The sequence below is a fragment of the Anolis carolinensis genome, chromosome 2, assembly GCF_035594765.1.
Source record: "Anolis carolinensis isolate JA03-04 chromosome 2, rAnoCar3.1.pri, whole genome shotgun sequence".
Taxonomy (NCBI): domain Eukaryota; kingdom Metazoa; phylum Chordata; class Lepidosauria; order Squamata; family Dactyloidae; genus Anolis; species Anolis carolinensis.
This window is the reverse complement of record NC_085842.1, coordinates 297,316,515-297,330,521: the sequence shown is the minus strand read 5'-3', so window position 1 is coordinate 297,330,521 and position 14,007 is coordinate 297,316,515. Positions and strand designations below refer to the sequence as shown.

Here is a 14,007-nt window from a genome sequence, read left to right as displayed (position 1 = left end):
TATGTTATGGCATTGAATGTTTGCCTTATATGTGTGCAATGTGATCCGTCCCGAGTCCCCTCCGGGGTGAGAAGAGCGGAATATAAATACTGTAAATAAATTAATTGCTATGGCTCCATACTGTGAAATTAGGGGGGTTGCCATTTGGTGAGACACCATCACTATTGGACAGAGAAGGCTAAACACCTTGTAAAATTACAAATCCTATGACTCCATAGCATTGAGGCATGGCAGTTATAGGTGTATCAAACTGCATTAGTTTTACAGTGCAGATGCACCCCCAGTAGGAGGAAAAAACCACTCTGGGAGGCTCTGGACACCACAGAAAGCTGCAATCTAAGATTTTACTCGTGTTGAGTATTAAACCATACTGCTAATCATTATCCTTTGGAATTTTTAATTTAATTAGTCAACTTCATCCTACTATTAAGAAAAGCCTTCTTTATTTCAATGAGCTTTCAAACAAATACGGCAGACGTACACACTATTCCAGGCCTCATCACACTTGAGTATTTATCCACTTTAAATGCTGTGACTGCCTCCGGGAGAATTCTGAGGTTTATAGTTTAGGGAGGCCCAGGGCTTCTCTGGATGAACAGTTTAAAGGCCCCTCCAAAACTACAAATCCCAGAATTCTGAAGGCAGTCACAGCATTTAAAGTAGATTAAAGTGAATAAATGCCCAAGTGTGATGTGGCCCTAACGTCTCCTCCCCAGCACAATTCTGCAGTACAAGGGTATAGTTAATGTTCAGCATGACAAAGCTTACAAGAAGTTCAGGCTCATTCGTTTCAGAGAGAAGCTAACACACATAATGGCAATTATATAACTTCAGAGTGGATTCTTATTAAAGACCCAATTAATTCACACTGGTGCTAGCTTTGACCTTTGGCAAATGTTACAAGAACTATGTTATCCAGCTGCAAAGTCAAGATGAAGAAGAAAGGAAAGGGGTTCAGTTTCATTAAGGAAAATATACATTTAAGTGTACAATGCCCTTGAGCATCATCAGACCATAGTAAATGTACCAAATAAATGCAGACATCCCTATTCAGTAGGGACAACTTAAGTCTGCAGTCAGCTTTACGAGGGAGCAAGAAGAACAAATATAATCAAGACTGTAGTTTGCCTCCACAGACTTCTTAAACTGAGTAGTTTATTACTCTTAGCAGAAGTGTTTTAAACCAGACAGAGCTATTTTGACTCCCTTGAATTATTTTAGCTGTCTTGAACTAAATTCAGCTGCACGGAAAAACATATGATACCAGTAATTTTTTCCCTATTAAAATATATAGGTAAATTGGGGCAGAACTTGGAGATGTTATTGTTGATAGTTCCCAGAATTCATTATTCTGCACAGGTACCTAGAGGATCCTGGAAGTTATAGTTCCAAAAGGTAATTTTTTCAAGATCTGCTCAGAGTTTCTATAGTGAAATAACAGTTGTTTCTAAGAAGGAACATCAAACTCCTTTGCATCTCAAATACATGATTCAAGGTGTCCCTTTAATATTTCCATCGACTCTTACATACCCATCAGTTTATTGTAGTTTGTAGAGCAAAGTGCTACTACTGTACTAACTACAACCTACCTACTTGTGGTACATCACTTGTACACAACACTAAAGACAGCTTCAGTGATAAACTCTTTTGAATTCTCCAAAAAACAGACATGGCCACACACACAAAACCCCAAAAAACATTCTGTCATTTGATTTTTAGACTGACAGAGCAATTTCATTTCCATTTAGGCTGTCTACAAGATGCATCATCATCCTATCCATTTATTATTTCATTCCTTGCTGCCCAAGGAACTACCCAGGCACTTTCATAACCATTTCAGTATGTCCAAGCCTCCACACTTTTATCCTCCTGCAGAAATCTGGTTTTATATGCTGAAAAATATTAATCTTTTACCTTTTCTACTTATGTAGTTGTTGTTTTACTTTGTTATAATTATATTATATATTTTTATCACATTGAATACTAACCAGAAAACTTGATTTTAGATAAGCTTAAAAGGGAAAGAAGGGAAGAAAGAGGTGGGAGAACAGGCACAGCCTGCTACAACAGGTTGCTATTTCCGTTGCCACAGAAGTAGAAATTGTTGTTTCAAGCACATAAAACACTATAATTGTATCCATGGAAAGGCTGGTTCCCTCATTATGTTCTCTACGCACAGCAGTGGGAAAGGATAACAGAGCTCTGAGAGTATCACGCCAAGCTGATTTTTCATTGTGCGAACTAGCCGAGAGCTTTCATTAGCAAACAAGCAATATGGATTTGACCAAGATTGCGGAAGAAGGGCTTTGCATATTGCAGATTCAATTTGTTAAACAGCTAGAAAAGGAATAGTCAGTCACACAGATGCATATCCCGACCTGTCTTCAATAATACACTTGAAAATGCAAATATATAATACTGCTAAAAATAAACTGATTAATGTCATTGGGACAGCTCTGAAGTAATGAATTATGTTCATTCTTTCTCCTTCAGGTATTAAAAGGGCAAGAAGAATATTAAGATTGTTTTTAAAAGGAAAGATAATGAAAACTGTGATTAATGATCCCATACTGAATCCATCAATGGCAAATATGTGCCTCATCATTCCTTAGCAGAAAGACCACTGAATACACAGAAATGTTCCTTAAATGAACAGAATAAACCTTCTCAAGTTTATAATATGGATAGGTCCACATTGGGGACAGAATGAACCTAGGATTCTTAGTAGGCCTGTCCTCCTCTTTTTAGGATTGAACTCAAATTTCCACTCTTAATTTTAGAAGAGCAACTGAAACATACAATAAAGCTTTCTACACACAAAATGTTTTTTCCTGAAATACTAAGGAGAGAAATGCTCTATTTCAACCTATAGCAATGGGCAACTGCGCAACTGGTTTTGAGGGGAAATCACTATCATTAATCATTATAAAATTGTTATTGGCTAAATAGCATGGCAGACCTAATCGTTGAATATTGGATGCCAGGCACCACAATTAAATGAAGGGGCTCTCTGTTCAGATAGAAAAAAATGTTCAATAACTAGCCACGATTTTCAGTACTGCATTATTTTCAGTTGTCATTTACTTACAGTTTTCTGCAGTTTTCTGCAAGGAGTTTACATGGTGAGCATGAAAGAGAAAAACAAACATTTGCACTCACAAGTTGTTTTCAAATGAAGCATTCAAGGCTGCCTGGTACCTTTATTTGATGCTTTATCAAAACCTATGGAAAGGGCTGCAAATCACACTACCCTCTTAATGCCATTAGACTGCAATCCCCAACAATACACATTGGTGACTAGGACTGCTGGGACTCACAATCTAACATCTGGAGGGCTAATCATTCCTACAAACACCAGAGGCCAGTGTCATAATACTACATAGATCCCCCCAAAATGCATACACCCTTAAACAGTTAATAGCAGCTATGATGATCATTTGAAGGCTAAATAAGTAATTTATGTTGAAGAATAAATGTTATAACAATAATTTAATCAGAACTAAATTCTATCTTAACTACAATTTGATGTAATGTGTTCAAATTCTAATAAGACAGCAGTACACTACATGCACTGTCAAAGCACAGAATTTGAAATCTCACTTAAAGTTTCTCTTATAATTTCACAACACTATTGGAAGCTTAATCCTGTTAGGGATGTATACATTGCCGGGGGAGGAGAAGTGCAAAAAGAATGGCAGAATTATAAGCTGTTAAAGGTGTGTACATTTCTTGGGATACCCTATATTCCATTAGCTACTGCATGGATTTGAAGCAGGAATAAATAAGCACCATGTATACACAGCAACCAGGAATTTCACACTTGCAGATATAAAAACCTAAGTTAAATATTGAAAGCAGAATTAGACTAACAACATTTTGTAACAATAACATTTAGATTCTAAAGTCCAGTTTATTTATGTACACTGAACACACATACACTTCATATAAATATGTTAGACTGCCACACAACCCTTCCTGGTATAAGAAGTATAGATCTCAAGCCAGCTATCTTAATCACTTAAACCTGAACTGACTTTAGAGGAGGCACAGAAACATCTCACAATGAAAGTGGGCCAAGAAAAACTGCTTTAAAAGGCCCTTTTCAGATAACTGTTATGTTCAGTCTCTGCTGGAAATGAACAAAACCTCCCCAGTTGCCTTAAACAAAAGAAGAACTAGCAGCATTCTGACAAGTCAAGCAGAGTATGTGCTATTGGTGGCACAGAAAGACTCTGGAATCACTCCAGTGCATCCAGGTGTTCTGGAGATGTATCAATAGTATCTGTATATCAGGATGTTTCTAAATTTGTCAGTGTGAGCAAGAAAGAAACCACCATATTCCTCACTGTGAAAACAGGCATTTATATTGCCCCTTAGCTTTGGCAATCCTTAAAGGACTCCTGTGAAGAGGAAAAAAAACAACTAGATGCAAAAGAAATGAAAACAATTAGAGGGGAAAGGGTACACCGCCTAATTGTGTTACTTTACAGAGAGAAGAAAGTTCTGAAAGATCTTGCAATGTAAGAAAAAATGAACTCTAAAGGCTCCAACTGTTTATGCAAGCTACCATCACACATACACACCAAAACCTTACTGACTAAACTGGAAATTTCCAGATTTTATCTCCACACAAGCATAACTCCTTTAGGTGGACTACAAAGCTCACAAACAAGAACAGTAGGTGCAAGGAACAATTAAGATGCCATAAAACTCCAAGCACCAACAAGCGAGCCCATCACATTGTGCCACAAGGCAAAGAATGAGAAATGAATGTGGGAAATGCAAACTGAAGTAGCCAAAGGCAGCCCAATGAATACAACACACACACACACACACACACACACACACACACACACACACACTCCCTTCAAATGTCCATTTATGGAAGAAATAAATTAATTCATCTGTAAATCAGTCAATTAGCCTGGACAAGAATACGACTCTAAATTCCTGTGCATCCTTGGTCACAAATACAGGACCAGATCAAGAGAGGCAACAGTACCTGTCATGAAGCTGTATCTGGTGTGTTCAAGACACCAACGTAGTTCCATGCCATGAGTTCCATAGCTAAGGTCAAGAAATGAAAACATCTGGCGGCCCTGAGCAGGAGGGAGCCTGATAAATGAACCAGCTAGGTTTAGAAGGCCTGTGGGCTGGATGGAGGAACTTTCTGGAGTTGAGGAGGTTGGTTTTTGGGATTGTAATTGAGAAGTTGCTCACATTTTATTTATTCATAACTTTGCTGTATAGTAGTAACCTAGCATTAAAGAAACTTCCAAGATTATCTTGTGAGTTGAATTTAATTGCTATCAAGGTTCTTCAATCATCATAGTACACTTTATTCTGCTTTAGTCAGACGTCTCCTGGAACATTGGTTCCAGGCAAACAAAACTGTCCAGAGAACAGCAACCAAAACGGTAGACTCTGCTCTATGAGGAGCCGTTTAGGGAACTAGATATGTTTAGCCTGAAGAAGAAAAAGTTAAGAAGTGACATGATAGCCATGTTTAAATATTTGAAATAATATTATATTGAGGAAGAAGCAAGCTTGTCTTCTGCAGCTCCAGAGACTAGGAAATGGAGCAATGGATTCAACCTATGGGAATAGAGATTCCACTTAAACATTAGGAAGAATTTCCTGACAGTAAAAGGTTTTGACAGTGAAATGTGCTGTTTTAGAGTATAGTGGGGTCATTTTCTTTGAAGATTTTAAAACAGGGATTAGAGAGCCATTTGTCAGGAGTGCTTTGATTGTATATTTATGAATGGTAGGAGGTTGAACTGGATGCCCCATATGATCTCTTCCAGCCCTATGATTCTATGAACCCCAAGGCCATTCCTACTATCTCAGAGAGATGGCTGCCTTTGGCATTGCATAACTAACAGCAATCCCCCACAACCTGGCAGAGTCCCCGATGCTCGAGTTGGGGCAGAGGTGGCGGTAGTCAAATTATACATGTTAAAGACATTTGATCTCCTCTGACCTTGGAACCTAAGCAGGGTCAGGTCTGATAACTACTTGGATGGGGAAATAAATGATTACTGGGTGCTCTAGACTATTTCAAAGACAAGAACTGGCAAAGCCTTAGTACTGTTTGCCTAATAAAGCCCTCTGAAATGCACAGTCGCCATAAGTGAACAGGTGACTTGAAAGTGCATAGAGAGAGAAGGGGGCCCAATTATGTTGCATATCTTTATTTCACTCAGAAGTCTTTTTAATCTATTGTTTTTGACATTTTCTGAAAATTCGTGGATTTCAAAGAAAATAGTGATTGCACAAAATTTAAAATCTCTTCACAACTTTTTAACTAGTCCTCCAGAGGCTCAAAACTGCCTATCAAGTGAGCCAGAAAAAAAATACAAATGTCTCAGGTGTTATGTGGTTTCTGGGCTATATGGCCGTGTTCTAGCAGCATTTTCTCTGCCACTTCAGCTGCATCTGTGGCTGACATCTTCAGAAGATCCTGACGTTTCGCCTGCATTTTTGTCTGAAATCTTCAGAGGATCCTCTGAAGATGCCAGCCATAGATGTAGGGGAAACATCATGAGAAAATGCTGCTAAAACACAACCCGGAAACCACACAACATCCTAGTGATTCCTGCCATGAAATCCTTCGACAATACATCTGATACTGTCTGTAAAAATGTTGAGATGCTACCAGAATCTGTTATGTTTCAGCTGTTCAATTCACTGTATTACAAAAAGAGGAAGACAGAATTACGAATGGATAGATGCAAATCAAGCTGCGGCTACCCTGAATTTCCAAGACTTCAGCAAGGTTGTTGATAATAGGGTGTCCTGGAAGTCACCTTGTTCATAACTCAAAGTCAGCCTGATGGCAAATAGCAGCAGCAAATTTGTTTGCTACAATTAGAATTGGCATGCATGAGAAATGGCATGTAACTTTTGTTTCCTGATTCTTCTCATGTGCTTGTGTTTTGGCAAGTCATGCCTTGTAAAGCTTTTTGTTTGCATGTTGCTCATTGTTATTTCACAATGCAAACAGCAGTGCAACAAATCCAACTCGTTGAACCCTTGCTCATTTCTGGAGCACTACGGAAAGTAGCCCCCAGTTTCCACTAACCTAACCCTAACCCTAACCCCTGCACACACCCCAAAACAACTGAAATCCTATTCAGGTATTATGAAATACATATAGCAAGTATGCACAGGACTACAAACTAAGAGACTCCCCTCACGTTTAAACATTTCATTCCTCTGGTATGGGGAGGGGAGAGAAAAGGGAGCAGATATGGGGGGAGGGGTCCAAAAATTAAAAACATTGGGGATGTCCTCCACCTGGCTGTCTGTGACTTACTGCAGAAGGGTTTTTCAGAAGTTCTTTGCCAACTGCCCTTTCCTTCAAAAGTAAGACCAACGTCTGCTAGAAAGGAGGGCTTTCAGCCATCTCCCTTCCTCACATTTGCTGGCTTCTAATATTATCTTCTTTTAGGTGCCAAGCAAAAGCTGTTTGTTTCACTCAAATGGTTCTGTGAACTTTTGGTTTTCTTTCTGTATTTTATTATCATTACTGGGTTGCCTTGACAACTGTTGAACTGCCTAGAAACCATTTAATTGGAAAGGTCACATACAAATGTCTTAAATCAATAGATGGTGGGTTTGTCTCAATGCAGCTTCCTCCTCCTGCAGACAAAAGTCAGCCTCTTCTAGAGCTCTGAGAATCCTCCTCTTCTGGGTCCTCCTCCTCCAATTTTCCCCTTCCCATGAGATCGGCAAGAATCTAGTACAGGATTAGCATCCCTTTCCAGAAATCTGAATGCTCTGAACTTGTCCACATGTATGACCGAGATAGTGACATCTTTACTTTCTGATGGTTTAATATATACAAAGTTAGTTTCATGCACAAAATTAATAAAATATTGTGTAAAAAATTGTTCAGGCATACAATGAAAGAACTTAGTCTTTAGACTTGGGTCCCATCTCTAAGATGTCTCATTGCATATGCAAGTATGTTCCAAAATCTAAAATCCACAACCCTTCTGGTCCCAGTAATTTAGAATAGGGATTATCATACAGTTGGATGAGATCACAAGGGCCATCTAGTCCAACCCACTGCTATTCAAGAAACTCAGCCTATATAATCTCTGCCATATTCATGTAGACACAACTGTGAACTATAAAAGTGACTAGCCATTGCTAAGGCGATTAAAAACTATGTTAACTGGCCTAACACACAAAAATATGCAAACCCAACAAACCAGCCAACACTATCCTCTTCAAGCTCCTTAAAAAAAACTGACCGTCATCATCCAAAGCAGGGGTCCCCAAACTTTTTAAACAGAGGGCCAGCCCACGGTCCCTCAGACTGTTGAAGGGCCGGACTAGAGTTTAAAAAAAAAAACTATGAACAAATTCCTATGCACTCTGCACATGCCTCATTTTGAAGTAAAAAAACAAAACAAAACGGGAACAAATACAGCCTTGATGTTAATAACAACAACAACAACAACAATAACAACAACAACAAAAAGGGTTGGAAGAGAGCCCTTGGGCCACTGAGTCCAGCCCCCTTCTGCCTTTGTGCACCCAAAGCACAAGCAAAGCACCCCTGACAGATGGCCACCCAGATTCAATGTTAATAATAATAATAATAATAATAATAATAATAATAATAATAATAAAGAGGGTTGAAAGAGACCCCTTGGCCATTGAATCCAACCCCCTTCTGCCTTTGTGCACCAAAAGCACAGGCAAAGCACCCCTGACAGATGGCCATCCAGCCTCAATTATAATAATAGTTAAAAAGAGGGTTGGAAGAGACCCCTTGGGCCATTGAGTTCAACCCCCTTCTGCCTTTGTGCACCAAAAGCACAAGCAAAGCATCCCTGACAGATGGCCACCCAGCCTCAATGTTAATAATAATAATAATAATAATAATAATAATAATAATAATAATAATAATAATAAGAGTTGTAAGAGAAGAAGAGACCCCTTGGGCCATTTAGCCCAACCCCCTTCTGCCCTTGTGCCATGGGGGCCGGATAAATGGCTTTGATGGGCCGCATCCGGCCCCCGGGCCTTAGTTTGGGGACCCCTGATCCAAAGTATGACCACTCATTTTTGCCATCTTCTTAGATAGCTAATCATCTCACTCTGGTGGGCCATAGGGTCCTCAACTGATTACGCCTTTTCTCAACTGATTACACTGAAAATATCCAACACTCCTTTATTACTACACACTTAAAGGAAGATTGTTAGAAGGAAAAGCATCATTCAAGAGAAAGCTGGCTCCTAGCAATCACTGCTATTATTCTCAATGAAGAATACCTGACCAGCTTCCAAGGAAACTCAAGCTTTCCTTGGAACACCATTTGAAAAGCACTCCTCTAAATTAGGTATTTTTCATAAGAAAGTGGCCAAATACAGTTTTATAAATAACCATATAATTTCAGCAGTAAAATATCCAAGCATGTATTTGAATTTGATTAAATATTTGGCTTCTTGATAGTAAGTTATCCAAACAGCTTTTCAAAGTAACAATTGGGCAATGAAACACTGCCTAGACAAGTGACATTTAAGAAATATTGGCAATTCATCACTAGTGATTCACTGTTAGCATGGTTACAGCCTGATTCTATGGCATTTTGTGCACCCATGTTACTGTCTGCTTATCACAAATTGTGCTGAACCCACCATTTTGGAAGTGGGGTGGAAAAGCAATGACTCCTGTTCTATATTTAGATCTCTTTGGAATACTATTGGGTTTTTCAAAATCTTTAATCTGCATCAATACCAGGCAATCTACAGGTTACATCTCTAGACTATTCCTAAAGAAGTCAATTTAATGCAACAAAAGCACAGATTCTTCTGTAATACAAATAAATGCAGGAGATGCTTGTGTTTAAAGCATGATAGTAGAAGGGGGTGATCACTGATCAGGCAGCAACACACTTTATTTCTTGAATTGTGTATGTTTGGCTGTCTAGCTGAAAGTAGAAAAAACAGTTTTTGAATTGGATGACACAACAAAAGTCACAACATTAACAATCCAAATGCAACAAAAATTGGAAGTCCAGGAGAAAAGGGATGGAGGTGAAATGAGTGAAAAGTTAATTTTATGACAGGGAAATGGAGGAAAGGGGGGGGGGGTGTTAAGACTCGCAGGAAAAAGGAAGCAGGAATGATCCAAGAGAAAAATGAATCTGTGACTAAAAATATATGTCCAGCACAAAAAGGAAAAGAAATAATAATTTTGTTGCATAAAGAATGCAAATTATTTTGCTGGTTAAACCAGGTCTGTCTAGCTGTCCGCTTCCAGCATCAGCCTGCAAAGTGCCTCTGGCAGTTCAAGACCAGAATCCAAGGTTGTTAAGACTTCAGTGTCATTAGTCCTAACCATCTGGTGCTCAGAGATAAATGCAGAGGTAAATTCAACCAGCTGGTATTAAAGGTTTAAAAACAATGTGCCATTTAGCCATTATCACAAACAAATGGGGCTCTCTGTTCCACCCTGTGATGAAACAGGAAAAAAGAGTTTTATACAAATGGAAAAGGAATGGCTTGGCAGCAATTGAAGGAATCACAGCCCTTTCCAGAGAAACCCTTCATCTCTACTAGTGGGGTGTCATAAGGGTCCAGTGCTATTTAACATTTTTTATGAATGGCTTGGATAATGTAATATAGAGTATGCTTATTACATCTGTAGATGACACCAAAACCCCAGAAACCAGGATTCAGAAATGTAATATGCTACATTTAGACAGAAAAATGAAATGCACAAATATAGAATGGGTGACACTCGACTGACAACAGTACATGTAAAAGGGATCTAGGAGTCTTAATAATCCACAAGCTGATCAAGAATCAACACTGTGGTGCAGCAGCTAAAAAAGCAAATGCAATTTTAGGCTGCATTGATAGGAACATAAGTGTCTAGAATGAGAAAAATTAAAATACCACTCTATTCCGTTTTAGTCAGATCTCACATGAAATAACATTTCCTTTCTGGGCACCACAATTCAAAAAGGACATTGACAAACTGGAATGTGCCCACAGGAAGACAACCAAAATGGTAAAAGATCTGGAAACCATGCCATAGAGTTTCCATACTATATGAAAAGAGATTCCACCCAAACATTAGGAAGAACTTCCTGATGGTGAGAGCTGTTTGGCAGTGGAATATGCTGCTACAGAGTGGCGTAGAGTCTCCTCTAAAGATTTTAAAGCAGTGGTTGGAAGACCATCTGTGAGAAGTGCTTTGTCTGATTTCTGCATGGCAAGAGGTTGGGCGGGATGTTTCTTGAAGTTTCTCCCAAGTTTATGTTTTTGTGGTTCTACACTAAAAGCACTGGTTATAATGAATAAAGGTGCATTTACCTTTGGACAGAATTCATATCTATGTACAATGCTATTAGATTTATTTATTTATTTATTTGCTATCCCACACTATCTCAACCCTGAAAGGGACTAAGAGTGGCTTCCAAATCGGAAATAATTCAATGCCACATTAACATAAGACAAGCAAAATACAATATACATTGTGTGTTAAATCATGAAAATCATAAAACACCAACACATAAATACATATACAAGTTGTTAAAAGATTGCACATAGACTAAAAATCATAATCCAGAAGACGTTCCATTCACATTGCCATTCATTCGTAGCTGTATGTAGCCCTGCGCTATAGCCAGGTTTTAACTTATGAATACAATCAAGTGAAAGCAAAATTATGCTCAATAGTTTCTCAAGTTTTACATGATAGCAACACTGGAAAGGAGAACATCAATGGTTGGAGACAACATCCAAAATTCTCAGAGGTGCAAAAGTAAACAGCACTTTAATGACGACATATTTACAGACAAGTTCTTTGTCTTGTAAATGTCCATAGTTACATGATGAGAAAACTTACGTTTTCCATTGAAGAAAAAGATCCAATTCAAGCACTGAATTCCATTTCATCATCTACAACAGTTCTGAACATATACTTAGCCAATGCTGCCTGGAAGTTTAGAGACATTTGGATGCAAAGGTAAATGTCCATATCAACATTTTAAATGCCATTCTTCTGCCCATCACTTGTCTCCCTTCTGTCCATCACTCATCTTTACTGTCATTAAATAAGACAATCTGCCCAAACATAATACAGAGATTTTTTTGGAAAGTAGGAACTATGGTGTTTTAATCTAACCTGTCACAGGTAGGAGTCAGATATTTAATAAGGCACCAGAATAACAGAAAAGAATTTTGAATTGATGAAGTTGACAATCTATATAACAATAAAATGGCTGAAAACATTTTAAAAGACAGAAAAGCAAACTGGACACAACTTTAAAATTAAACCATTTGCTTCTCAGGAACTGAGAAGTTGAAGAGAATAAGCTGGGATGTGCTAAGAGCATTTTGTACTTTTCCTACACACACAAACAGTTTCCAAAGTCAATTAAACATATTACTCGCACAACAATACTTCTCCATGGAATTCTGCAGTTGTCATCCAAGGTTATGTTTACTCTAAGCATGCATGAGCTGGCTTTACCTGGATACAGATTTCCATAAAATTGCTTACAAAACTCCAAGTTACAGCATAAATGTTCTTGAAATGTTAAGTTACTAAGCAGTTCATTAACTAAATTCTTAAAGATAAATGTTCTACACACGAAGTATAATACAGAACTACTAACATAAATTGCGCGGAGGGGGGCTCAAATACAACTCAAATGAAAACACTGAGGATAATTAATATTTTACCTCCTATTAGCAGGATTAAGTCTAAGGGCGGCTAGGCTTAGTCTATTCATAGAAAGAAAGACATAAACCATTCCTATAAAATTCAGAAAATCTGACAAAGCATTAAATCACTAGCTGCCACAATAAAGAGAATTTCATTAATATGGCTTGCAGAGATCTGGGTTATGTCAAATGCCATCTCTACATATGGCCAAGCACACCTTGTAGTTTACCAGATAATCTCGGAAAGCAATACAGTAATGTAAATCCTTTCAGGGAGTATATCATGATACAAATGTTGGCTTGTGATGTACTAACTTGGAACTCCACACTGTGTTTTCTGAAAAGCAGTAAGGGAGTATAAGAAGAGAACATCGACATAGTCTACTTTGCATACAAATCTGCCCCAAGAAAGAGCACAGTTAAAATAAAAAGAATGAATCACACATTTCCCCTTTGTCTCAGTGAGAGAATTTTGTTTTGGTTCGCATGTCAGAAAGTCAACCAAGCTGAACCCTTTAGTGAAGTCCTTACTCCACATGTCAAGGCAACTGGGATTTGCATGAGCCAGGCCTTCCATGAACTCAAAAACTCCTCCAAGCGTTGCAATGACTGCCTGTGATACAATCTCAACACTCATTAAAAGAGCTGCTAAATGTTACAACTGAATTACCAGTCAACTCAGGCTCCAACCACCTTTGGTTTCAAGGTAAGGCATTCAAGCATCCCCTCTCTTTAATTGATGTAGGAGAAAAAGGCAGAGGTCAGTCCGTTAGAAACCTAATAGCCCAATGAGTGGGATTACTGCACACTTTAGGAAAAAATAAACTTAGGTTGATGATCTTTTAATTGCTCAGAAACTCTGATAAGACACGTGGAGCCAAAGGAATGCTATTTTCCGAACTGGAAGCCAGGGAAGCAACAGGTTTCTTTCCTGGATTCATCTACACCAGGCATGGGCAAACTTCGGCCCTTCAGGTGTTTTGGAGGTCAACCCCCACCATTCCTAATAGCCTACCAGCTGTTAAGAATGGTGGGAGTTGACGTCCAAAATACCTGAAGGGCCGAAGTTTCCCCATGCCCGATCTACACTGTAGAATTAATGCAGTTTGACACCACTTGAACAGCTATGGTTTAGTGTTTTGGAATGAAGGGATTTGTAATTTGACGAAGCACCAGCATTTTTTGGCAGAGAAGACTATATAAAACTACCACTCCCACAATTCCATAGCATTGAACCATGACAGTTCAAAGGATCAGAAGAATCACCAAGGGTTAGAATTAGAGTTGGAAGGGACCCCTTGGGCCATTCAATCC

At 38.6% G+C, this 14,007-nt stretch overlaps 1 protein-coding gene across 6 annotated transcripts in view; it reads right to left on the bottom strand.

Annotated features, from left to right (window-relative positions):
- arl15 (ADP ribosylation factor like GTPase 15) overlaps positions 1-14,007 on the bottom strand; it is a 260,537-nt gene that overhangs the window by 179,884 nt on the left and 66,646 nt on the right. For 3 of the 6 annotated variants that reach the window (XM_062972409.1, XM_062972410.1, XM_062972411.1), the window contains exon 3: positions 3,089-3,104. The exons of the other annotated variants lie outside the window; for them this stretch is intronic. In XM_062972409.1, coding sequence (XP_062828479.1) covers positions 3,089-3,104 — 16 coding nt within the window. The remainder of the gene's footprint in view (positions 1-3,088; positions 3,105-14,007) is intronic. 6 annotated transcript variants of the gene reach the window in all.